This window comes from Anolis sagrei, chromosome 6, assembly GCF_037176765.1.
Source record: "Anolis sagrei isolate rAnoSag1 chromosome 6, rAnoSag1.mat, whole genome shotgun sequence".
In the NCBI taxonomy this organism is placed as follows: Eukaryota; Metazoa; Chordata; class Lepidosauria; order Squamata; family Dactyloidae; genus Anolis; species Anolis sagrei.
In genome coordinates this window covers 7,368,481-7,394,627 of record NC_090026.1, presented here as the reverse complement: position 1 = coordinate 7,394,627, position 26,147 = coordinate 7,368,481, and the positions used below count along the sequence as shown (strand labels likewise).

Below are 26,147 nucleotides of genomic sequence, written 5' to 3'. Positions count from 1 at the left end.
TGGGTGTCTTTGTGGACATGCACTGTTTCTCCTTGTAGGAATTTTAGGTTTAGAAGTCTTTTTTTTTTTAGTGAAGAACATACATTGGGTTGTTAGGTGTATGCTGTCCAAATTTGGTGTCAATTTGTCCAGTGGTTTCTGAATTATGTTAATCCCACAAACAAACATTACAGTTTTATTTATATAGACTAGCCGTCCCCTGCCACATATTGCTGTGGCCCACATGGGGGTTCTGTGTGGGAGGTTTGGCCCAATTCTATTATTGGTGGAGTTCAGAATGCTCTTTGATTGTAGGTGAACTATAAATCCCAGCAACTACAGCTCCCAAATGTCACGATTTAATTTTCCCCAAACTCTACCCGTGTTCACATTTGGATATATTGAGTACTTGTGTAGAGATTGGTCCAGATCCAACATTCATGGAGTCCACAGTGCTCTCTGGATTTAGGTGAACTGCAACTCCAAAACCCAAGGTCAATGCCCACCAAACCCTTCCAGTATTTTCTGTTGGTCATGGGAGAACTGTGTGCCAAGTTTGGTTCAATTCCATCGTTGGTGGGGTTCAGAATGCTCTTTGATTGTAGGTGAACTATAAACCCCAGCAACTACAACTCCCAAATGTCAAGATTCTATTTTCCCCAAACTCCACCTGTGTTCACATTTGGGTATATTGAGTACTCGTGTAGAGTTTGGTCCAGATCCATCATTGTTCGAGTCCACAATGATCTCTGGATGTAGGTGAACTACAACTTCAAAACCAAAGGACATGGCTCACCAAACCCTTCCAGTATTTTCTGTTGGTCATGGGAGAATTGTGTGCCAAGTTTGGTTCAATAAGTTTACATTTGTTAAAATGGTTCTAATTGTTAATTTTAATTAACATTTTAATTAACATTTTAATTTTAATTAACCACGCATTGCTGTGGCCAACCTTCCCTCCCTTTCCCTCCTTCTTTCACTCCCTCTTTCTTTCCTTCCCTTTTCTTCTTTACTTCTCTCCTTCGTTCCTTTTCTACCCTTTTTCTTTTCCTTCCCTTTCTCTTCTTTCTTCCTTCTCTACCGCTTTCCCTTCTTCTTTCGCTCCCTCTTTCCTTCCTTTTTTTCTTTCCTTCTCTCCTTCCTTCCTTCTCTACCCCTTTCTTTCCTTTCCCCTTTTCTTTTCCTCTTTCTCTCCTTGCTTCCTTCTCTACCGCTTTCCCTTCTTCTTTCACTCCCTCTTTCCTTCCTTTTTTCCTTTCCCCTTCTCTCCTTCCTTCTCTACCCTTCTTTCCTTTCCCTCTTTCTCTCCTTGCTTCCTTCTCTACCGCTTTCCCTTCTTCTTTCGCTCCCTTTCCTTCCTTTTTTCCTTTCCTTCTCTCCTTCCTTCCTTCTCTATCCCTTTCTTTCCTTTCCTCTTTTCTTTTCCTCTTTCTCTCCTTGCTTCCTTCTCTTTCCTTCCTTTCCTCTTTCTCCCCTTCCCTCTTCCTTCCCTTTTTTCTGTATCATCATTTAGCTTTTGGGGGGTTTTAAGTCCTTTCCATTGTTTTGTTTTTTTTGGAGGGGGAGTTATGAGTGATGGTCACTCACTGGTCTGTTAGGGGTGTACTGTCCAAATTTTGTGTCAATTCGTCCAGTGGTTTTTGAGTTCTGTTAATCCCACAAACGAACATTACATTTTATTTATATATATAGATTTGTGATATTGCGGCATTGAATTGTGCCAGTGTTAGCTGCTCTGAGTCCCACCCTCGAGGGTTGAGAAGGGTGGGGTAGAAATGTAAATAAATAAATAAGGTTAGAGGTTGACATGAATGTCCACAGACCAGACTCATTTCCTTTCTTTTATTACAATCAGTGCCGCAAGCCGCTCCCTTACCGGAGAGCATGGCTGCAGATCGGTAAAAAAAGAAGAAAGAAACAATACAATAGGTACACCTCATCAAAACAATAAATAGATACAAATCCAGGTTCCCTCCCGCCCAAAGTTACGGGCCATCTGGGTCCAAACCCTCAATAAGGCAGCAAGGACAAGGGAAAGGGGTCGAAGGTCGGACGGGACGTTCTGGTCCAGAGTTCCAGGCTAGAAGAGCTGGTCCCTGGCTCCTGGTTCCAAAAGGTTCTCTCTCCATGGAGCAGATGGCCAACCAGGCCCTCAAAAAACCCTACGAGTCACACCGCTTCTCTTCATGGCCGCCCCATGGCCGCCGGAGGCAGAGCTGCAGCAAGAGCAGAGAAGGTGCTGCTCCGGGAATCTGCAGTGGGTTTCTGCCTTTGGGCTTCGGGGCTCAGAAGCGCCCCCGTGCAGGGCAAGCTGAAGCAAGCCTGGCTTTGGGAAATAGGTCCACAATTCACCCGTTTCACAGTTAGCCCAAGCTCTCCCCACTCTGCACTTCCGCTGCCTGAAGCGGCTGCTCCCCTCTTCCTACTCCGGCCTCCTCCTCTTCCATGGCCATTTCCGGTGGCAAGGCCGAGTGGCAGGTTTGGCCCCCGTTGCCTTCCTCCATCGGCTCCAACATCCCGTTCACATCCATGTCTTGGACCTCGATGTCGTATAAAGGGGAGACCTTGGAGGACGGGTTGCTTCCACAATCCACACAGGCCTGCGGCACAAGGGAGAGAAGCGGGGAGGAAATAGTCAGTGAGTAAGTGAGTTCAAAGCTGCTTCTGTGCTTTATCTAGGGCAAGCATGAGCAAACTTTGGTCCTCCAGGTGTTTTGGACTTCAACTTCCACAATTCCTAACAGCCAGTAGGCTGTTAGGAATTGTGGAAGTTGAAGTCCAAAACACCTGGAGGACCAAAGGTTTGTTGGGCGAGTGGGCTTAGTAACAAAAGATCCTCCCCATGAATGTATTGCAGAGTAACTTATTAGTAGCAGCGTGATGCCCAAAGTGATAAAAAGAACAAAAAACACACAGACCAATGTGATCTCTTCCTTAGGAGCCATTTCTTTGTTGTAAAATAATATGATTCCACTATTTACCACAAGATTACCATAACATAAATAAACAAACACACAGTAGCTTTACACGCAGCAGCCTTCTCACACGAGGCTTCTCTCACACAGAGGTTTACCTCACACCCCTTAGGACGACACTAGCTTTGGCCCACTGACTCGAACAGGGTTCGCCGCACTAATTCTTTCGGTGCTGGACTCACATTTTTGTAATTAACAAATACCTTCTTTACACACAGCAGCCTTCACACTGGAGCTTTCTCACACAAGGCTTCTCTCACACAGAGGTTTACCTCACACTCCTCAGGAGGACACTAGCTTTGGCCCACTGACTCGAACAGGCTTTGCCCCACTAACTCTTTTGGTGCTGGACTCACACTTTTGTAATTAACAAATACCTTCTTTACACACAGCAGCCTTCACACTGGAGCTTTCTCACACAAGGCTTCTCTCACACAGAGGTTTACCTCACACTCCTCAGGAGGACACTAGCTTTGGCCCACTGACTCGAACAGGCTTTGCCCCACTAACTCTTTAGGTGCTGGACTCACACTTTTGTAATTAACAAATACCTTCTTTACACACAGCAGCCTTCACACTGGAGCTTTCTCACACAAGGCTTCTCTCACACAGAGGTTTACCTCACACTCCTCAGGAGGACACTAGCTTTGGCCCACTGACTCGAACAGGCTTTGCCCCACTAACTCTTTCGGTGCTGGACTCACACTTTTGTAATTAACAAATACCTTCTTTACACACAGCAGCCTTCACACTGGAGCTTTCTCACACTAGGCTTCTCTCACAGTGACTCTAACAGGCTTTGCCCCACTAACTCTTTCAGTGCTGGACTCACACTTTTGTAATTAAAAAATACCTCATTTATAAATTTATTTATTTATTATTTACTATATTTGTATACTACCCCTCTCAGCCCACAGATGACTCTGGGCAGTTAACAGAGGCAACAATTCAATGCCCAACAATAGCATAAAACATTGACATATAATATAAAACCACAACAAGATCAATTAAAAATGTAAATCATATGTGTCTCTTAATTAATTTTTTAAAGTATTTCTGACAAGTTTGCCCATGCCTGATCTAGGGCATTCTTTCCTCTCTGGTTGTATCTGCACTGCAAAATGACCTGATATGTAGTGTAGTCCAGGCGAAAACCAAAACCAGTAACACAGTTTAATAAGAAGAATAAAATAATAATAATAATAATAACTAATCAAATGGAGAGAGAGGTTTCATAACTGCTGCATAAGCGGCGGATGAAAAGAACCGAGGTGGTAGCTCCACCCACCTGCTATTTATACTTGTAAGGGGAGTGTGGGCAGGGCCAACCGCCAAAGTTTTTCAAATCTATCTAGAAGGTTCCGAAGCTGTCTGCTCAGGCGCAGAAACTACCATATGTGTGATTCACAGGGATCACGATGGGAAACCAATTTTATTTTAACTACAGTGGCTTCAGATAATAGTCAACCTTACTGATAAGAAGGACTTCCAGCCCAGGACTGCAATCCAGTTGTGTTGGAAAACCTAGAAAAGGCTTAGAGAGGACATACTTTGCCAAATGTGGATAAAGGGACCCAGTCCCATGGATATGGAGGTCAAACTTGTCAGAAATATTAGAAAATATTAGAAAATAACTAGGTATTTTTAAATACAAAAATGTGAGTCCCGCACTGAAAGGATTTAATGGATACAATGACTCAGCAAAAGCTGTAGTTCAATATAAGCAGGTGTGCCTGTAGCTTAGTAGCCCTCAGTTTGTGAGAGGTCTCTGTGGGAGAAGGGCCTCAGTATGTTAGGTAGGCCTCAGCATGAAAGGCCTCAGTGTTAGTTCACCTCAGTGGGAGAAAGGCCTCAGTTTGAGTGAGCCCTGTGTGAGAAGGCCTCTGTGGGAGAAAGGCCTCAGTGTGAGGTAGGCCTCAGTTTGAGAAGGCCTTTTTTATTTTTTTATTTATTTATTTTGGTTGCTTCTAATCTGCCCTTCTCACCCCTATGCTGTGTTCCCTCCCTCACCCAGAACCCACCATCGTGGCACTTACCGTGACGTTGATCGCTTTGGGTAGGATCCCCTTCTGGACCCAGGAATGCACTTCGCCCAATTCCTTCTTCTGTTCTTCCGTGAACCGGGGCTGCCGCTTCTGCATTTGCTTCAGCTTCTCCCGATCCTCCTTCAACACTGCCTCCATGTCCCTGCAGAGCAGAGGTGAGCAAATGAGTCAGGGATGGTTGCAAAGGCATGGGTCCAAATGAAGGAGAAACCTCCTGTGTATTGGGATAAGAGCCAATGAAATGGCCCCACTGACTATTTGGAGGAGGAAAGCAAAACAATGAGAGAGTCAAGCCTGCCGCTCTACATTTCAAAGCCCTTCCTTTACCATATTATACAATCCTTTGTGACAACAAAGGCAAAAAACTAGCAGCCTTGTGTAGGCGAAATGTCAGGAGAATGTTTTTGGAACATGGCCAAACAGCCCAGAAAACTCACAGCAACCCAGTGATTATGGCCATGAAAGCCTTCGACAACACAAACTTATTGAGATTCATTGACACTTCTGAATGATGGCAAAGCAAGCAGAAGCTTGTTTCACTGTTTTTCATGTTTTCCTTTCTATTCTGAATCTCCCTATATAAATTAGATAATTTATATATTCTGCCCTTCAGCCAAAAAGGCTCCCAAAGCAGCTTACAAATTTGCAATTAGACAGTTCCCTGCCCTCAGTCTTACAATCTAAAAAGCCAGGAAAGAGAAGGAAAAAGAGGCGGCAAGGGATAGTCCAGCAGATGCTGCTTTCTCTTCTCTCCTGCAAAGGCTGGAGCACAAAATGCACACTGAGATATAGTTTAATGTGCATTTTCTGGACATTGCTGTGAGTTTTCCAGGCTGTCTAGCCATGTTTCAGAAGCATTCTCTCCTGATGTTTCATCCATATCTATGGCAGGCATCCTTAGAGGTTGTGAGGTCTATTGAAAACTAGGCAAGTGGGGTTTATATATCTGTTGAGTGTCCAGGGTTAGAGAGAAAGAACTCTTGTTTGCTTGAAGCAAGTGTGAATATTGCAATTGACCATCTTGATTAGCATTCAGTAGCCTTGCAGCTTCAAAGCCTGGCTGTTTTCTGCCTGGGGGAATCCTTTGTTGGGAGGTGTTGGCTGGCCTTGCTTCATGTCAGGATTCCTCTGTTTTTGAATGTTCCTCAAAATGTTGCAAGGTGTCCAATTGCAACATTCACACTTGCCTCAAACAGACAAGTTTTCTCCCACTCTGGACATTCCACATATATATAAACCCCACTTGCCCAGTTTCCAACGGACTTCACAACCTGTGAGGATGCCTGCCATAGATGTGGGTGAAATGTCAGAAGAGAATGGTTCTGGAACATGGCCAGACAGCCTGGAAAACTCACAGCAACCCAGTGATTCCGGCCATGAAATCCTTCGACCGCTCAAATTGTTTGCAAATTAATTTGGCACATCACCCGTTTGCAGCAGTTAGATGCTAAAAGGAAGCCCACTAGCAGCAAATCAAGTTTGCGACCATTTCACTGTGATAACAACACTCTAGAATTCAAAGATGCAAAACAAAAGGGGCAATGAATAGTGGATGATGAGCTACTACAGGAGTAAGGGCTGGGACCAAAGTCATGTGACGGTGTTTGGGCCTCCTCACCTGGTAGGGAGCTGGTAGGTCATCATGACCTTGTCATCAGTGTTGGCCATCAGCAGCCAGATGGGATCTTGCAGGACGTACTTGATGAAATGTTCGTTGTCTTCCACCTCTGTGCGCTTCTTGCCTCGTAAGTCGTTCTCCGAGGAGTCGATGCTGCCAAAGTACTTGCTGGTGTTGCTGCTCTTGCTGCTGGCTGAATGGGAGGAATGGAAAGACGCTTGTCAAGACACTTGAGGATACAAGGAGCGGGCTCCAAAACAGATGCGAGGGCCAGGAAAGAGTGCCACCACAATATCATCACCTATGCACACCTAAGACTCAGTATAGACCATTCTGTGGCATTGTTTGAGGGGCAGCCCCTGAAGGTCGCATAAGCAGGCTCCAAATGTATTTGCAAGACTGTAAACTATAGCAATCCAGAAACCACACCTCTCCCTGATAAAGAAACACTGGCTGTGAAAGCTTTACACAAGGAGTTTTTTTTTTGTGACTTTAGGTTGCCTTAATAAAACATTTTACCAAAAGCTTTCATGGCCGGAATCACTGGGTTGCTGTGAGTTTTCCGGGCTGTCTGGCCATGGTCCAGAAGCATTTTCTCCTGATGTTTCACCTACATCTATGGCAGGCATCCTCAGATGTTGGAAACTAGGCAAGTGGGGTTTATATATCTGTGGATTGATGTCCAGGGTGGGAGAAAGAACTCTTGTCTGTTTGAGGCAAGTGTGAATGCTGCAACCGATAATTTTGATTAGCATGTAATAGCCTTGCAGCTTCAAAGCTTGGCTGCTTCCTGCCTGGGGGAATCCTTTGTTGGGAGGTGATTAGCTTCCCCTGATAAAAAACAACACTTAAAAGCAGGGGAATTCCAGACAAGAAACAATCAGGGCCAGCTAATCACCTCCCAACATAGGATTCCCCCAGGCAGGAAGCAGACAAGCTTTGAAGCTGCAAGGCTATTCAATGCTAATCAAAATGACCGGTTGCAACATTCACACTTGCCTCAAACAGACAAGAGTTTTTTCCCCTATCCTGGACATCATTCCACAGATATATAAACCCCAATTGCCTAGTCTCCAACAAACCTTCCAACCTCTGAGGATGCCTGCCATAGATGTGGGAGAAAGGTCAGGAGGGAATGCTTCTGGAACATGTCCAGACAGCCAGCAACCCAAAAGGTTTTACTTTTATGTGGAATTTAGCATTTGTCTAAGTCAACACGGTTACTCCTGAATTTTCAGCTCTCATCAGTTATCATATTCACAGGCAGCTTCAAGTCTTTTAAAACCTCAGCCAACTCCCCTCAGTATCTGTGGATTTTCCTATCTTTTGGTAGGTGAAGAAACATCTGCAGAACACAGCAGGGCTCAACTGGACCTGAGTCAATTGACTTCACATTGGCACTGAAGGAAAACCCTTTCTGCTTGCCTGGATATTCAGCTCTCCTTGCTCAGTCTCTGGATTAGGCTGTACTTATTCAACAGAAGCCACTCTCTCACATTATGCTTCTAGGCATTTTCAACAACATTTCCAGGTCCTACAGCAGCTTGGAAGCACATCTACAATTCCAATGGATACTGGTATGGTTTGGGAAGGGTGATTTTTAATTCTGGGAGTTGTAGTTCACCAACACCAAAAAGGAAGAGAAGGGCAGGAGGAGATATCTTCATCCTTCTCTGCCAAAAAGGTTCCTAAGACCATGAGAAATATGTGTTTCCTGAAGGTCTTTGGTGACAACCCCCAAGAGATCCTGACCCTGAGGTTGAGAAACACTGTGCTAGAGGGACTTTCAGAAAAATGAGCCCAAAGAGTGCCATTGGAAGCTCTGCAGCAAAAAACAACAACAACAACACAGATTAAAGAAGGTGACTTACTTGTGCCACTAGCAGAAGTGCTACCGCCATTAGAGCCGGAGCCCATGGAGCCAGAAGCAGCGGAACCACTGCCCGAAGCAGCTGACCCCGTACCGGAGCGTGAATCTTCCTGAAGGAGTAGGTCCAGGAGGTCACTAGAACTGGACAGAGCATCATTATTGGAGGAATCATGGGCTTCCACCTGTAAAGGGATGGACAGAAGTAGGAAAGAGTGAGAACAGCACCTCTAGCTAAAACTGCCTTGCCTCTCTCACTCAAGCTATCACAAAAGTCTTGAGAGTGCTTTGATTGTGTATCCTTGCATAGCAGAAGAGGTTTGAACTGGGTGGCCCTGGAATCCCCTATAACTCTACTATAATTCTATGATTTATATGACTCCATGATCTTTTCCAAACTCATTGCCTTCACTGGGACAACATACAGCAAGATATACACCTGCAAAGAGTAGCTATTGCCATGATGCCTGTACACAATTCCCACAATCTTCCAGCCAGTAATCAATACTGGCTAGGGAGAATCTAAAGTTGTGGTTTCTATTGGAACTCAACCACATCCTGCACAAGTTTATAGTCCTCATCAAGAAAAAGCAGATAGGCAGATAAGTAAGCTAGCAGGTGAAAGCCCTTCACACTGTCCTTTGAATCTATCTATCTATTCTCTCTTATTAGACCAGTCATAGGCAAACTTCAGCCCTCCAGGTGTTTTGAACTTCAACTCCCATATTTCCTAACAGCCTCAGGCCCCTTCCTTTACCCCCTCCCCCCAATTCTGTGAGAGGTCTCTGTAGAAGAAGGGCTTCAATGTGTTAGTAGGCCTCAGTCTGAGTAGGCCTCAGTGTTAGTTCGTCTCAGCGTGAGAGAGGCATCAGTCTGAGAGAGCCCTCAATGTGAAAAGGCCTCAGTGTGTGACATAGGCCTCAGTATGGGAAGGCCTCGTGTGTGAAGCTCCAGTGTGTTATCATTTTGGGCTACCGGTGCTGGGTCACGCTGCTGCCAATAAGTTACTCTGCTGTGCATCTATGAGGAGGGTCTTTTGTTAATAACTCACCCAACATGATCTGCTAAACAGTTGTTGCTGCTTTACTTTTTAAATCCATTTCCTTTAAATGCCCTTCTACAGCCAAACACAACTCAAAATCAGAGGGCAGGATTCTTTAGTGGAAGACTCACCATACATGCTTCTTTTTGGGTGCTGAGTTCATTGGTCAGTCCCTGCCCTCCGCTCACGCCAGCCCAGTCCGTGGGGCCTCCCATTGGCCCTGTTTGGCTGCTGGCGGCTGCTTCCTGCCGGTCACCCAGCTTGGGCATCTCTTCCATCTGCAGCAGGTTCAGCTGTAACGGGGAGCTGCAGCGTGACTCAAAGAGGGGGGACTCAGCCCGCTCAGGCTGGCTCACCGAGTGTGGGGTGGAGGAACGCGACAGGCCCTGTGTGCCCACCTCGGGCCCAGGAGTAGCTGTGCTCCCGACCGGCTGCGGGGCAAAAGGGAAAACAGGGCCGCCAGGGAAGTAGGACTGGGCGAGGGGGGTGTTCATCTGAGGGAAAACATAGTTCGGCAGGACTAAGGCCACCATGGGGGTGACCAGAGGGGTGGGGAACTGGGGGGCAGGCAAAGTGTTCTGGATGGGCTCCGCGGTCGAGGGAGCAGCAGATCGAGGAGGAAAGACTGGAATCGGGTAGGTAGGCATGACGGTTGGGTAAGGCATGGTGGGGAGGTTGGTCTGGGAGTTGCCAGAGGGAGCCCAGGAGGTGGAGCCGGGGGCACAGAGGAGGTGCGGAGGAGAAGCCGAGTTCTGGGGTGAGCTGGTGCTGTCCGAAGACTTGTTCTGCTTGATGCGCTTGGCTTTGGATTTCCGGCTCCGTCCGCGGCACCCTGGGCCTCGTGCGCCTTGTCGAGTGGGACCTTTGTGGTGCCCTGAGGAACCCAAAGAAGAAGGAAGGGTAAGGAGAAAGGACCAAAGGAAAACATTGGGCACAGAGCCCTCACACAGTAAAGCTTACAATTTATCATCATTTATTTATATGCATGCAATTTTTCTATCTTAAGAGACTCAGGTCTTTAAACTTTTTTTTTTCATGTCAGGAACGACTTGAGAAAGTGCAAGTTGCTTCTGGTGTGAGAGAATTGGCCATCTGAAATGTCAGGAGTGATCTGAGAAACTGCAAGTTGCTTCTGGTGTGAGAGAATTGGCTGTCTGCAAGGACGTTGCCCAGGGGACTCCTGAAAGTTTCATGTTTTACCATCCTTGTGAGAGGCTTCTCTCATGTCCCCTCATGGGGAGCTGGAGCTGACAGAGGGAGCTCAACTCACTTTCCCTGGATTTGAACCGCCGACCCGTCAGTCAGTAGTCCTGTTGGCACAAGGGTTTAACCCATTTTGCCTCCGGGACAATAATTTCCCTCAATGGGGACACTATACTCTATTGATGCAGTCTAGAATTGCATTGGCCCTTTTAGCTGCTGCATCACACTGCTGACTGTTTAACCCATTGCTCCACTGGGGGCTCCTAGTCATTAAACTAAGGTAACATGAATGGATGAAGTAGAAAGGACACAATTATTTTTTGTTTTAAATTACAGTACGAACCCCATACTTGTGGGTTGTATGTTCCGAGACTTACAATGGAAACATGAAACCACTGATAACAGCGAAACACACTAAGCATAAATTTGGTATCTTTGCTTATCTATATGAAATATAGTTTACTAACTCTTCTTTTCCAAATCTGTTATTTTTTCTTTAACTCTCATTTATATTTAAAAAAGTAGAGGTTTCCCCTTGACATTAAGTCTAGTCATGTCCGACTCTGGGGGTTGGTGCTCAGCTCCATTTCTAAGCTGAAGAGCCAGCATTGTCCATAGACACCTCCTAGATCATGTGACCAGCATGACTGCATGGAGCACTGTTACCTTCCCACTGGAGAGGTACCTATTGATCTACTCACATTTGCATGTTTACAAACTGCTAGGTTGGCAGAAACTGGGGCTAACAGCAGGAGCTCACCCCACTCCCTGGATTCGAACCGCCAACCTTTCTGTCAGCAAGTTCAGCAGTTTAACCCGCTGCACAACCGGATTATATATATCCACATATTTCACATAACATCTGGTCAAAGAAATGGAGACCTGAATCCGTTGTGAAGTAAGGATGCCCTACTTTGGGGTGTCACTCCAACCCCATCTCCCATCCCCAACATGTCCCTGTGCAAAGTGCCAGGCCAGGCTTACCTCGGTCGGCATGGGGTCTGGGGTGGGCCTGCCCCTGCGAGCTGATCCCTAAAGACGAGTTGAAGACGTGAACCTGGCTGAGGTCCTTGAAGCGGGTGAGGAAGGCCTGCTCCTCTTTCTGGGTGTGGATGGAGAGGACCTCTTTGGTCAGCCCCACTTTGCGGTACTGCTGCTCCCTGTCTGGGGCAACATTCGGCGCCGGGGCCGGAGGGGTTGCGCTGGGCGCTGCCTCCTCCATCATGACGATATCTGAAAAATACAAGAGAAGCACAAGATTAGTTGGCCAACTGCCTTCTCCCCTTGGTGATCTGTTCCAGCAAAATCTCTGTATTTAACTCTCATTCTCCTTTCTTCCGTACAAACTCACAAATGCACACACACACACACACACACACACACTTACTGCCACCTCTAATGCATGCTGGGAACACTTCTGGCCTCTGTCTCTATTAATTAACACCAGCCTATGTTAATAATTGCATCCTCCACAGCACAGCACAGAACCCAGCTTCCAATCCCAGACATTACTGTGTTAATAGGATCTCATTCTTATGGACATATTGCTCATTAAGGAAATAAATGGGGAAGGGTTAGGGTTAGAATCTATTTTGCTACGAGGATACTTCAAAACTAGCTCTAGCAATCTCCTAAAATTTCCACCTGCCAATCACTCCTTGTTACTTCCAAAAAAAGGAAAACAAGGCAACCGTAAAGTTCACGGGTAGACTATGATTCCACGTGAAAAGCACAGAGGAAAACAATGAGAAGACTGTGAAGAAAACATGGCCTGTTTTAAGCTTTCCTTGGTTTAAAATTCAGACAGATTTGCTCACTTGGGAAACTGATTACTTTATTTACCCAGCTATACACATGTAATTATATAGGGTACTATGAAGGAAAAGATATCTCAATGTGAACACAAAGGAGAAACCTGTGTGACCTGGTACCCTACATGCTGACCTTTAAGATACGTCTGTTTTTGTGGGTGTAGGTATGTATTTTCAGATTGCCTGTCAGCTTTAAAGGTAAAGGTTTCCTCTGACATTAAGTCTAGTCGAGTCCGACTCTGGGGTTTGGTGCTCATCTCAATTTCTAAGCCGAAGAGACGGCGTTGTCTGTAGACACCTCCAAGGTCATGTTGCCGGCATGACTGCATGGAGCACTGTTACCTTCCCGCAGAAGCGGTACCTATTGATCTACTCACATTTGCATGTTTTCGAATTGCTAGGTCAGCAGAAGCTGGGCCTATCCTCTCCACGGATTTGAACTGCCAACCTTTTGGTCAGCAAGTTCAGCAGCTCAGTGGTTTAACCCGCTGCACCACCTGGGGAGTCTTGCCTGTCAACTTATGGCAACCCAATTTTTTAGGGTTTTCTTAGACAAGGAATATTCAAAGGTGGTTTTGCCAGTTCCTTCCTCTGAAACTTAGCCTACAGCACTTAGGATTCATTGGGAAACTCCCAACCAAGTCCTAACCATGGCTGACCCTGGCAAAGCTTCCAAAATCAAAATGTTTGAGGTGTGTTGAAGGACCATCTCACAAACAGGGATGCCTGCTTTGGTGCATCTTTCTTAGTCAGAAAGGACTATGTGCCAATTACGGAAAGGATGCTTTTATATTTCAAGTGTTTACATGTTCATCCTTCCAAGATGCTAAACATGTAACACCGAAAGGCACAGCCAGAAGGGTTATTTCTAGCAGCTAACCCTCATAAGGACTGTTCATCTTTGAGATTACTCTTATTCTGAGCTGGAACTTGCTGGAACATACGGTTATGTCATAGCAAGTGGAGGTTTAAAGAGCCTTAGTGAGTCATCTCCGAGAAGGCCAATTGTTATGAAGGCAGAGGCTGGAAAAAGCAACACCGACCCTCACAGAAGAGTCCTTGATGGAAGAGGACAAGGCTATCTTTGTATCCCAGAGGGGGGTGAAATTACAGGTATAATGCTGGAGCTGGTCCTTCTAGCCCCATCTTTACAGATTTGTCTGTCATTTTAGGTAAACAGTGGCTGAAAAGATCAATACAGCCCCATGAACTGCGATGTTCCAATAGTTGGAGCAACGGGGGGCATTCAGATACAGATAAAAGACGGTGCATTCAGCAACAATGCTGACTACCATCCCATTGTACATACCAACAAGGGCTGTAAATCTACAGGAAAGCCACCAAAGTTGGTTTAAATGTTGGTGAAGAGGATGGAATAGAAGTTAGGGAGAAGGGAAGCAAGCCTAGATTTCACTAGACCCAACCGTCTAGCAGAGATGAGTGTGCAAGCAGAAATAAAATTAGAATCTGCTTGAGGGCAGTATAGATAAAACTACGAAGGATGCACCTATCTTTCTATCCAGCTATCCCTGTAATGACATGATAGGCAACCTCAACTGAAGATGGGCAGAAATTGCTGGACATATGGATCTCTCACTGGGGAAAGGAGCCAAATGTTCTGCCCAAGGTGAAACTGCCAAGCTGTAGCCACAGGCAAATGATGGTAGGAGCAGAAATTCAAAAAATATTTCAGTTTCTCCCCAGAAACCTATTTTGCGACTCCTCTTAAAAAGTACAGCTTGCACAGCAACAGATTTAAAATGGGAGAAAACAGCCCATTTCCAAGCTCCGAAGCATAAGAACTAAACACTCTCAGCTGCCTAACCATCTGGCTGTTTCAGATCTTGTCTTTGGCTGACAAAGAGAGGGAGGACATGTCTTCCCACATTCATCTACACTGCCATATAATGCAGTTTCAGAACAAAGTTCAACTACACTGAACTGCACTATATGGCAGTGTAGTTGGGCCTGGGCATAGGGCCCAGAACTACCAGGAGAAGTCACTTGGGCCTCTTCCACCAGTTGGTTACAGATACCAAGAGAACACATCAGAAATATTAAAAATTAACTTGGCATTTTTGATTGCAGAAGTTTGAGTCAAGCAATGAAAGAATTAGTAGGCCGAAGCATGTTAGAGTTAGTGGGCCAAAGCTAGTGTCATCCTGAGGGGTGTGAGGTAAACCTCTGTGTGAGAGAAGCCTTGCGTGAGATAAATCTCTGTGTGAGGTAAAACTCTGTGTGAGAGAAGCCTTGGGTGAGGTAAACCTCTTGTGTGAGGGAAGCCTCGCGTGAGGTAAAGCTCTGTGTGAGGGAAGCCTCGCGTGAAGTAAAGCTCTGTGTGAGAGAAGCCTTGTGTGAGGTAAACCTCTGTGTGAGAGAAGCCTTGTGTAAAAAAAACTCCAGTTTGAAGGTTGCTGGTTGTAAAGCTACTATGTATTTGTTTATTTGTGGGTGTAAATAGTACAACCATATTATTTTACTATAAGAAAAGCCTCCTAAGGAAGAGATAACATTGGTCTGTGTGTTTTTGTTCTTTTTATCATTGGTGCTGGGTCACACAGCTGCTAATAAGTTACTTGGCATTTTTGATGTACATTTATGAGGAGGGTCCTTTGTTAATAAGCCCACACGCCCAAGAGAACTCTTATGTAAGATGGCAAGTATGGGGAAGAGGAATTGCCTCTGAACACAGAGGTCCAAGTTTGCTCTTCAATGGCTGATAAGACCCTGAAAGATCTATCTGTAAGTGGGCTATGGAGTACTACTTGTTCAATGGCCACAGAGCCTATAAAGGCCGCAGCACAAAGGGGATCTTTCCTTGTGTCTCAAAATTCAAGTGAAGCAAAGGAGTCAGATGACAGTGGCAGCAATTAATATACTCTCAAGAAATCTCCACCCCTCCTGAGCTTCCCTCCAAAATTAAGCTACCCCTCCACTCATTTATCCTGCCCCAACCCCTGCCCCCTTCCCAGAAAAACCCATAGTCCGCCTCCCATACCCGACTCGGGAGGTTTCTTGTCTCCCACGTGGACGATGGTACTGCTGAAGCTACACTGACTGGTCACGGAGACCACGCTCTCGGCTTTGCTAGGCAAGGCCAGCGGAGTCAGCGGGCCTCCCACCACGGCAGCTGCTGCCGTCCCGGGCTCTTCCCTCTTGGACTGGCTCTCCGGGGTCGGTAGCATTTCCTCAGGTGCATCTGTTCAAAAAGACAACGGTGGATTAGCATTCGTGGTGGAGGGGGTTAGTGAACGTGAGAGCAATGGGGGTGAATGGGGAAGCCTACAGCATCCAGAGCCCCACCCACCCCCTCCTCAAGAGCGCCGATCGACAGGAGAAGGATGTCAAGGAGATTGGAAGCGTGGCCTGGCTATGAAGTGACCTGCTTGGCAGCATGGCAAGGGATGTTGTATAGCTGGTCCCACCCGTCCAATTGACTACCAACCTAATGACCCTTTCCAGCAAGGAGTGGGCAATTCAGCTTCTGAAAAGAGTTTCCCTAAACCTGCAGCACCACACATTCATACACACACACACACAACAAAAACAACAACAACAACAACCTCAGAACAAACATCTAAGTCCTAGGGCAAAGAGAGCCAGCAAAGGTAGGCTTACAAAGGGTGGGGGGAGCAGGAGACACCTCTCTGCTTTCTTGAATTGAGAAGGGCATGCAGGAAGGGTGGAAAGTGCAACTCAAGCAGGGCATTATAGAGCTCTACTCTAAAGTACAGGAAAGCGGGGAGAAAATCACCTTTGCTGGAACAGGCCACTTCTTCACCAACTTTCTGCTTGTCGTCATCCGATGTTGAGGATGTGGTGTACGAGGAGGAGCCACATTTCCGCTTCACGCGGCTTGGAATATTGCAGCTCTCCAGGTATCTGTTTTAGGAGTAAAAGAGAATGCAGAGAACAGGGAGGTTAGTTGAATTAAAGGTCTGTGAGGGTGGTGGGAACTTGGAAACAATCTAGACTAATTCAATTTTCTGACAGCATTGTGGTGTCAGAAAGTTGGAAAGATAAGAGCTGAATTGCCCTCAAATAATAACAGGAGATACAAACAAGTCAGGAGAAAGTGAACATATTGGAGTTATCACCCAGAAAGCCTTTTAAAGAACCACACTGAATAGTTTTGTATAAAGAACCCAACACCACACTACCATAAGTATGAGAGAAAGCTTCCTCATGCTCTTTATCTGCATGAGGAAGAAGCCCAGCATGGAAGCAAAGAAGGAAGTATAAAGGACTTCATTTGTGTTGTGGAAACCTTGTTCTTGTAAATAGTGCAACCATATTATTTTACTACAAAGAAAAGCCTCCAATGGAAGAGATAACATTGGTTTTTGTGTTCTTGTTTTATCACTTTGGGCCACTGGTGATGGGTCACGCTGCTGCTAATAGGTTACTCTGCTGTACCTTTATGAGGAGGGTCTTTTGCTAATAAGATTTGTCCCAGAAAATTAATGCTGCTTTAGTGATGAATCAATTTATAGTAGGCTCAGCCACTCTGTTTCTATTTGCCTTCTTCCTCATGGTGGGGCAGTTCCCATAAATCCTCCTCACCTGATGATGCCATCTAGGCAGTTGATCTGTTGGTAGGAATAGTTGGAGGACTCTTTCATCACCGACTCCTCAGAGGTAGCTGCTTTTCCTGGCCTCCTCTCCAGGTCCCTTGGGGTCTCCATTGGCTGGATGCTGCGACTGACTGGCACTTCCAAAGCTAGAAAGAGATGGGAAGGAAATTGAGGGTTGTTAGAGCTACAACTGATGGACCTCGTGGTAGAGGGAGAAGAAAGGCAAACTCTGTTGGCAGGATCCCCACCAACGTCTGGTTGCCACAGTCCCATCAAACAGTCCCAGCAAACCTTCTCTTTGGCAGCTCCCATGTCAGAAATGGGCTAAGCGGCAAAAGGGGAACCAAGAAGACTCAAAGAGGCAAAAATCAGGGCAGAGAATGACATAGGTGCCTTACAAGCCAAAAGTAAACAGAGGAGCCTGTTGACCATCTCACCTTGGCGGGAATGTTTGTGAGGCTGGGGCTTGACTCGGGATTCGATGAAAACCTGCTGTCCCTGGTTCTTCACCATGTGCACATCTTTGCAGATCTCCTGGAAAGTCATCTGCAACCAAGTCAAAAGAATCATCAGATCACATCACAAATCCCTCTTCTTCCAAGGTAGAGCCTCTTCAGAAGCCTCAACTTCAGTACATTTTCCCATTCACAAGAAACTGACCTCAACTGTTTTCAACTGTTTTTTTTTTCATGTAACTTTCACCCAACTAAGGGGTGTGAATATAAATTACAAAGATAATATGGTACTTGGCTGGCAATCTATGTATAATCTGCAACTGGACTCATCTTCACACCAAACCTCTTTCCTCGACTAAAGCTAAGAGGCACATTTTGTTCACTTAACTCCACAAGTCACCATTATTAAGCCCATTTTGCAGAGCCAGATTTGCCTTGTGGCTGCAAACAGAATGCTAAGTCTCCCAACACAAAGAACAAAATCCTACTTGCAAACTTCAGAGTACTGTACTCCAGGCCTCAACTTCTCCTGCACTTACCGGCCGAATAGCTTGTGCCTCCTCGTTGGGGATGCCATTGCTGTCGCTAGATGAGGCGATGCTTAGGAACTGCTCATGGGAAGCGTTGCTGCCAATGCTACAAAGGCCAGTGGACCCATTGCTGTGTACTGGCTGTAAAGAGGGAGACAGAATGGGATCAAGACATGGAGGAGGAGCCCGGGGCCTCCAGGAAGGAGAGTCCAAGCAGAGGAGCAGGAGGCAGTTCCTCACCTGTAGCAGGGAACGGTGAATCTGCTCTGAAAGTTCCTGGATGTCTGTTTCCATAGGCTTTGCCTTCGGGACCTTGGGGGCTGTGAAGACATCCTCATTCAGGGGACCCCTAAGAATTGCAAAGGAGAGAGGGATGGAATTAGAAAGGTATTTCTGCGTTCGGGTATTTTAGTCATTGCCTTCTCCCCATGTTCTCCACTCACCCTGCCCTTCCTTTACAAATTAACTAAGGAATCCTTCCACATTTCAGTTTTCAAGAGGTGCCTCCACAAAAGTGAAAAAACACAAATATACATAAAAATCTGGAAGACCAACAAATACTTTTTTTGTTCGCATGTAGGGCAGCAACAGCAGCGATGACAGCAAACACTGCCATCTTTGAGTAATTCAATCCACAAAATGATAAACCCACAAATGTGAAGAGACGATTACCATCCCTTCTCCATGTCTCCACATTCCTGATTGTTGTATTCAAGGGCGGGAAGCACCTCTGTACTTAACCACCACACAGAATTCAGGAACAGTCCTTTAAACTTGGAAGCATGGAACATGAACCACTGGAGACATGAAACTAGAATTCCCTTAGCTGGCTTGACAAGGACTTGACAAGAGATGTCATGAAAGCTATAAAATCATGCCTGGCAAACTGATAACGGCTTTTTCTCTAACAAGCACTGTGACTTTCACCAAGTCTGTGAGGCAGCTTGGAGTTTGCAAAAACTAAGTCTCCCATCTAACAACTCATTAACCTTTCCACCTGGCAGTTTATCCTCTGAACTCACTTCCCTAGAAAAAAAACTTCTCTCTGGAATATGGCCTTTGCCTTCACTAACTGCAGGAGACACAGAATGCTCAATTTCAGGAGTCAAAATCTCATGCTGGCTTGCAGGCTCAGCAGGCCCAGAAACCCCATGATCTCCTTCCTTACTGACATTAGGCACAACTGAATTACAATACTGATAGATACATTGTAGAAAATCCCTGCCCATCACTACATTTGATGCCTTGTCCAAAGGGACATAAAATCCCACAGAGGAGAAGCAGGCCATCTTTTGCTCCCCAACTTTTCTGCATGTTTCTTGACTTGTAGAATCTCCTCCTGCTCTTTCTTTCCATGATAAATTAAACCTCCCATTTTGAAAAAAAAATCCCCTCCCTGTTTCATGAATAAACACAGACACGTAATGTATGCGCCATAGAGTGGCTACTCACGTCCGCACTTTGTGCCTCCCCATAATGAAGGAGACTTTCCGGCTCCAGGGGTTGACAAAGCTGGACCAGCTGGTGTCAATGGTGACGTATTCGCCATTGCGGGCGCAGAAGCGGATGGGCGAGTGATCAAAGGGCTGGCCACCATACTGCAAAACTGAAAAAAGAGGAAGAGAGGAGTGAGTGAGAAGGAAAAGTCAATTACAATGAATGAAACTCGAATAACTACCAGTACTGAGCCACTCTTCTCCAACTTGCTGAGTTCTGCTTTGTTTTATACTTACTCTTTTTGTGGATGGCCAGCATGAGAGGCCGATCCTCAGGGTGTACGTAGAAAAGGACAGGGGTTCCAATCAGGTCCTGAGGGAGGTAGCCTAGCAGAGGAGCAGCTCTTTGAAAAGAAAGAGGAGAAGTCAGCTGTCAGAAAGCAAGTGGTAGCTTCCACAGAGCTGCCGTTATCACCTGGCTCTAAAGTGGATCAATTCACTCATAGAATTCAAGAGAAGCAGATCCAGGAACAGATTTGGGTCTATATCAAATTATTTGCCTAACACCTGACATAGGAAGAATAGGTGCACAATCCCTCATGTTCCCATGAAATTTGAAATTCTTATTTAGGAGACATTCTCCAGCAGAGGGAAAAATGTACCCATGGAACTTCTTCACAGCCAAAAGACTAAGATGCAGCCACTTGTCAGGTCCTCCCTCTCCCCACTACATATCACCCCATATTTTTTCTTTGAATCCAGATCCTTACCTCTCATCCACATCCTGAAATAGGCAACTGGGGGTGTGTCTGGTGGTGAAGATTCTCTTATCGGGAGGAATTCTGGGAGCTGGAGAATAAAAACACAACATACTTCAAGCAAGCAATTCCAAGAACCACAGACTAAGCAATTCCAAGAACCACAGAATTAAGCTTAAAAATTAAGGTTTTCCCCATCCATATTGTTATGGAAACCTTCTAGAGATATCTTTGATGTCCTGACTTCTCAACAACTAAAAACCTTGGGAGTCTTCCCTATGCTCTTCCTCCACATCTCATGTCACTCTCTCATGCCATCTTGTGGTCACACTCAACAACACATGAAGTCAATGTCATTCCAGAATGGGCTCCAATTAACAAAAGCTGTTATAAGCTGAAATGAGCAGTTAAGGAGGGACAAAGAAGGAAGAACGAATGAAGTCCAAGGTGTTGACATGGCATGTGTTTCTCACCACACCCTCTATCAGAAACTGATACAAAACAAACTCAGGTGGGGCGGTTGTTACATGTTGTCAACTCGCGTCAACTCAGCTCCAATTTAGGACAACCCTATGAATGAAAGATTCAGAGCCCTGGGTCATCAATGGTCCTGTTTAAATTTTGCAAACTCAGGACAGCCATGGTTTCCTCAACTGAGTCAATCAACCTGGAATGTGGTCTTCTTCTTTTCCTGCTACCTTCTACTTTTACCAAATAGTGGCTTCATCTCATGATAGAAACTATGATCAGGAGAACAATAGCCTAATTTTTCTAATCATTTTGGCTTCTACAGACTGCTTGAACAAATTGTCAAAAGTATTAAAAATTAGCTCAATATTTTTAGTTACAAAAAGGTGAGTGAAACACTGAAAGGGTTAAATGGATACAAAAGCTGCAGTTCAATATAAGTAGGTGTGCCTGTAGCTTAGTAGCCCTCAGTCTGTGAGAGGTCTCTGTGGGATAAAGGCCTCATGTGTTAGGTAGGCCTCAGTATGAAAGGCCACAGTGTTAGTTCATCTCAGTGGGAGAAAGGTGTTATCTGAGAGACCCTCAGTGTGAGAAGGCCTCAGTAGGAGAAAGGCTGAAGCCTGTTAGAGTCAGTGTTGTTCTGAGGAATGTGAGGTAAACCTCTGTGTGAGAGAAGTGTCATGTGAGAAACCTCCAGTGTGAAGGCTACTGCATGTAAAGCTACAATGTATTAATTTATTTCTGTTATGGAAATCTTGTTCTTGTAAATGGTGCAACCATATTATTTTATTACAAAGAAAAGCCTCCTAAGGAAGAGATAACATTACTCTGTGTGTTTTTTCTTCTTTTTATAACTTTGGGCTGTTGGTGCTGGGTCACACTGCTGCTAACAAGTTACTCTGCTGTGCCCAACACAAATTCCCCTCCTCCCTCATGCACACAAGCACAAGACAAATGCTGGTTCTCTCTTACCTTCGTAGCCCGAATGGATGCGCTCCGCGATGAGCAAACAGCACGGCCGTCCCTCGGCGCTGTCAGAGTCGCACACTTTGGTCAGGTATGGGGTGAGCCGGAAAGGGTAGTAGCGCAGCTCACGCCCACTCTCGTAGCCTCCGCTGAGAAACAAATGCCTGCAATAAGACCAGAGGCCAGAGGAGACCAGGACAACCAGGAGGGAGCAGAACAGCAACATACCAGGGGTGGCTGGGGAATGTGGCGGCAATGTCCACCCGCTGCCCGCCATGCAATCCTTTCCACCCAACCTCCCAGGGCTCAGAGTATGCCACAGACGTCCACAGAAGAGGAAGGAGAGGAGAGGAGCTGTTCCGCCTTCTCACCAGCTATTTAGTGGGGAGGGTGTCTCTCTACCCAGCTGGACTCAGGGGCATCTTCTCTTGGTGGCCTTTGGCTAAGTTTTATCCTCTCTGTAAAGCTTTTAAGACTCCAGAAAAATTCTTAGAGGTCTTCTAGCTATAGTCATTATCTTGTTAATAGTTTGATCAGGATCATTTTTCTTAAAAACTAGGCTGCCTCTGCTACATGCAGTTTAAACCCTGCCTTCTTCAAGGTTACCAACACAAGCAAAGGGTCTGATGAAAACAAAACTCACCTCATACGACAGAAGACAGATTTCTCCTGGGTGTAATCCATTACACCAGCAGCTAAGGGAAAAGATTAAGATGGAAGAGTAAGGACCAATTGAAGTAAGTTTGAAAACAGTCCTATCTCTAATTTAACATTCTCACCCTCTACACACACAGTCTCCACTGTTTCAAGAACTGATTAATATCTTTTTTAAAATATGTGTCTCCTCCTCCCTGCTTATTAGTTGGTCTCTCTACCAACTGGACTCTGGGGCATCTTTTCTCTGTGGCCCTTGGTGTGGGCACCACTGTGAAGAAATATACCGCAAGAAGGGTTCTCATAAAGAGAGATCTCGCCTGCCACTCTGGGCTACAGACCAGCTTGTATAGGGAAAGGGAAAGGGAAAGGTTTTCCCTGACATTAAGTCTAGTCATGTCCGACTCTGGGGAGTGGTGCTCATCTCCATTTCTAAGCCAAAGAGCCAGTGTTGTCCTTAGACGCCTCCTAGGTCATCTGGCCGGCATGACTGCATGGAGCACCGTTACCTTCCCGCAGAAGCGGTACCTATTGATCTACTCACATTTGCATGTTTTCGAACTGCTAGGTTGACAGAAGCTGAGGTTAACAATGGGAGCTCACTCTGCTCCCAAGATTTGAACCGCCGACCTTTTGGTCAGCAAGTTCAGCAGCTCAGCGGTTTAACCCACTGTGTCACCAGCTTGTATAGTGCAGTAAAATAATAATAATAATAATAATAATAATAACAACAACAACTTTATTTATATCCCACCGTCATTTCCCAAAGGGACTTGGAGCGGCTTACAAAAAAAACATATTATTGCTACAAAACTTAAAATACAAGTAAAATATATCAACATTAGTAACAACACAATATCAAAACGTAGCAACACTTACAAAAAATAAAACCTAACTCAAAGTAGATATTAAAATGGACAATACTAAATTCCAAGTGACATAAAGTTCCAGAGTCAGTTTTTTTGATCAGATGATGTCTAAAACCATAGAATATTATTGTTGGAAGAGACCACATGGGCTATCCAGTCCACCCCCCTGCAGGAAAAGTACAATCCAAGTACCCCAGACAGCTATTTCGGCTCTGCTGAAAAGTCACAGTAAAAGCTGAGACACTCACTGGAAGAAGTGCAGGCGCTCCAGGAGGGCAAGTGGTACGGTGCAGTGGAACCATAGAAGATGCTGACATCTTGTGGGGCCAGGAACTCTGCAAACTTTGCTCCCTTGAAGACATCCTTTTTGCAGCGGAGGATGAAGCCTGCCTGGTCCGAGATGTAGACAATTTTCCCCGTGATGAAAGAGACGGCCACGGAAAAGGTATCCTTCCAGGGCGAAACAGAGAGTTTAGGATCATGGGAGCCACTCTAAGGAGAGAATCATCACTCCCTCCAAATGTGGTGAGATCAGCATAGTATGTCCTTCCATTGTTGGAGTAGGACCCTGAGAGATCAGGATTCAAATGTGGCCAAGGGGGAAGTCACACTCTCTAGCTTCAGAGGAAGGTATACATCTGCCCTCAAAGCCTCTAAGTCACCATAAGTTGCAGTCTGTTTGAAGGTACATAAAAACTACAACAGAAATGTGAACTTCTGTGGGATAGGTTAAGGGACTACTGGTATAATCTCAGGCAAAGGTGGATAACCAGTGAGCTTCCATATGTTTTGGACTCCCATTTGTCATCTCTAACAGTCAATGGTCATAGTTTACAAGAGTTGATCATTCAACAAATAAACATTCAGAATACTGGGTTGTTGTAGGTTTTTCGGGCTGTATGGCCATGTTCTAGAAGCCTTCAACAATACTTTCAGAATACTACTACTACACGAGTGCGCAGATAGGTACACAGAAATCTACAAAAGGCAACACCAAATACTCACAGGGTTTTTGAGCGTGTACTCTGAAGTGATGTTTTCTAGCTCCTCGATAGTGTAAGAAGACATGTCCAGATTGCAAGGATGACTGTCATCAATGGTCCATTGCTGATAGTAATCCTGGCTCGCTAAAGAAGAGGGAAGAAGGGATCAACTAGTGTGCCAGAGCATCCAAGAGCAAAACATCCTTATCCTAGAACACTATTCAAGCAGGGCAGATAGATTAGGTGATTTAATATTCAACTGACATGCCTGAACCCATGCTAAATATTGTCAGAAATATTAAAAATTAACTGGGTATTTTTGATTACAAAGTGTGAGTCAAGCACTGAAAGAGTTAGTAGGCTGAAGTCTGTTAGAGTCAGTGGGCCAAAGCTAATGTCACCCTGAGGAGAGTGAGTAGGCCGAAGCCTGTTACGAGTCAGCGAGTGAGGAGTGTGAGGTAAATCTCTGTGTGAGGGAAGACTCTCTGTGTGAGAGATCGCCTCAGTGGGAGAATAGGCCTCATTGTTAGTAGACCTGATTGTGAGGTAAGCCTCGGTGTGAGAAGGCCTCATGTGTGAAGCTCCAGTGTGAAGGTTGAACTTTATTTGTGTCATGGAAACCTTGTTATTGTAAATAGTGCAAGTATATTCTTTTGCTATAAAGAAAAGCCTCCTATGGAAGAGAAAACATTGGTCTGGGTGCTTTTGTTCTTTTTATCACTTTGAACTACTGGTGCTGGGTCACGCTGCTGCTCTTAATTTACTCTGCTGTGCATTTATGAGGAGGGTCTTTCCTTAATAATCCCACTCGCCCAACAATTCTTACATTAAACGGTATGTTATCTTTATAATAAAAAGAAACAACTGGCACAATACACTGGAACGAATGCTTTCCCTAAATTAAGGTGCTGTCAAATCAGCTGAGTTGTTAATGGAAAATTCCTCTTGACGGTAATTTAGAAGTTCTGGCCAATCTAAGAAGAAAACACTGCAACCAAGGAAAAGGGACTTCCTGGGCTCTCATATTCCAACTAGAGCATCTGGCAAAGAGGCTAGTACTTTCAGGCCATTATAAACATTAAGACACAGACCACAGGACCTACCTTGGACTTGTTTCACGCAGGAGAGAGCATACTGCAAAGTGGCCAAAGTCCCCGACTTCCCCTTGCTGCGTTTCTCAGAGGGCAGCCGGATCTTCATCTCCTTCAGGGCCTTCATAAGCTCCTTCTGGGCCTTCACTCGCGCAGACTGTTCACTGCTGTAGTGGCATAGATTGAAAACACATCTCAAGACCTGCTTGCTGCAATAGCCAACCAAGACCCCTTAGAGTAGTCCCACAGATGGGCCAAAACGATCTCCTCTAGTCCCTCCTTGCTTCTCCATTGATGCGCATATGCACATACCCCTTCCCCAAGGGCCTGATTTAGAAAGAAACTGAGCCAATTCAAAAAAAAATTTGGCTAGATCTATTTTCAAAACTGATCCAATTTGAGCTGGGTGATCCACGTGAGAGAGACACTTCCTCTTCCAAACAGGCTCTCAATGGTATGTCTTTCTAGTATGTTTAAATTCAAAGGAAAGTACACTAGGAAATGGATGTATATTCCAAAGACGATCACCCATCCGCCCGGGCCACCTCCTCAGACAGCAAATATTACAGTTGTTGCTTTGGAAGAATTTGGAGGACTTTGTTCCCCATATCTAAAGACAGCCTACCAAGATAATCTAGGTTTGTGGCTCCCCTTCCAGCCCCTGCTTGCCAAATCCTTGCTTACCTGCAACCACTGGTTGAAGGGTTGTCCTGTTCAGAGCTCGCACTAAGTAGACTGTAGGCAACGGAGCTGCTGGGAGGAGATGGGCTTTGGGAATTGGAGCTGAGGAGAGATGCAGAACACACAGGTTGGTATAGTCCAT

The 26,147-nt window shown here is 45.5% G+C and overlaps 1 protein-coding gene across 3 annotated transcripts in view; it reads right to left on the bottom strand.

The window, feature by feature from the left end:
• Positions 1-1,807: 1,807 nt before the first annotated feature.
• The window catches only part of PER1 (period circadian regulator 1), a 44,138-nt gene continuing 19,798 nt past the window's right edge, over positions 1,808-26,147 (bottom strand). For 2 of the 3 annotated variants that reach the window (XM_060779946.2, XM_060779945.2), the window contains exons 3-23: positions 26,009-26,107; positions 25,337-25,491; positions 24,256-24,377; positions 23,499-23,700; positions 22,371-22,422; positions 21,734-21,876; positions 20,306-20,384; positions 19,833-19,939; positions 19,552-19,705; positions 18,340-18,448; positions 18,109-18,240; positions 17,552-17,660; positions 17,104-17,260; positions 16,295-16,422; positions 15,539-15,739; positions 11,714-11,962; positions 9,658-10,400; positions 8,489-8,669; positions 6,618-6,810; positions 4,991-5,141; positions 1,808-2,579 (exon numbers count right to left, since the gene is read on the bottom strand). In XM_060779946.2, the coding sequence (XP_060635929.2) occupies positions 2,343-2,579; positions 4,991-5,141; positions 6,618-6,810; positions 8,489-8,669; positions 9,658-10,400; positions 11,714-11,962; positions 15,539-15,739; positions 16,295-16,422; positions 17,104-17,260; positions 17,552-17,660; positions 18,109-18,240; positions 18,340-18,448; positions 19,552-19,705; positions 19,833-19,939; positions 20,306-20,384; positions 21,734-21,876; positions 22,371-22,422; positions 23,499-23,700; positions 24,256-24,377; positions 25,337-25,491; positions 26,009-26,107 (3,703 nt within the window). In that variant the 3' untranslated portion in view covers positions 1,808-2,342. The remainder of the gene's footprint in view (positions 2,580-4,990; positions 5,142-6,617; positions 6,811-8,488; positions 8,670-9,657; positions 10,401-11,713; positions 11,963-15,538; positions 15,740-16,294; positions 16,423-17,103; positions 17,261-17,551; positions 17,661-18,108; positions 18,241-18,339; positions 18,449-19,551; positions 19,706-19,832; positions 19,940-20,305; positions 20,385-21,733; positions 21,877-22,370; positions 22,423-23,498; positions 23,701-24,255; positions 24,378-25,336; positions 25,492-26,008; positions 26,108-26,147) is intronic. The other variant, XM_060779947.2, reaches the window with a different exon arrangement.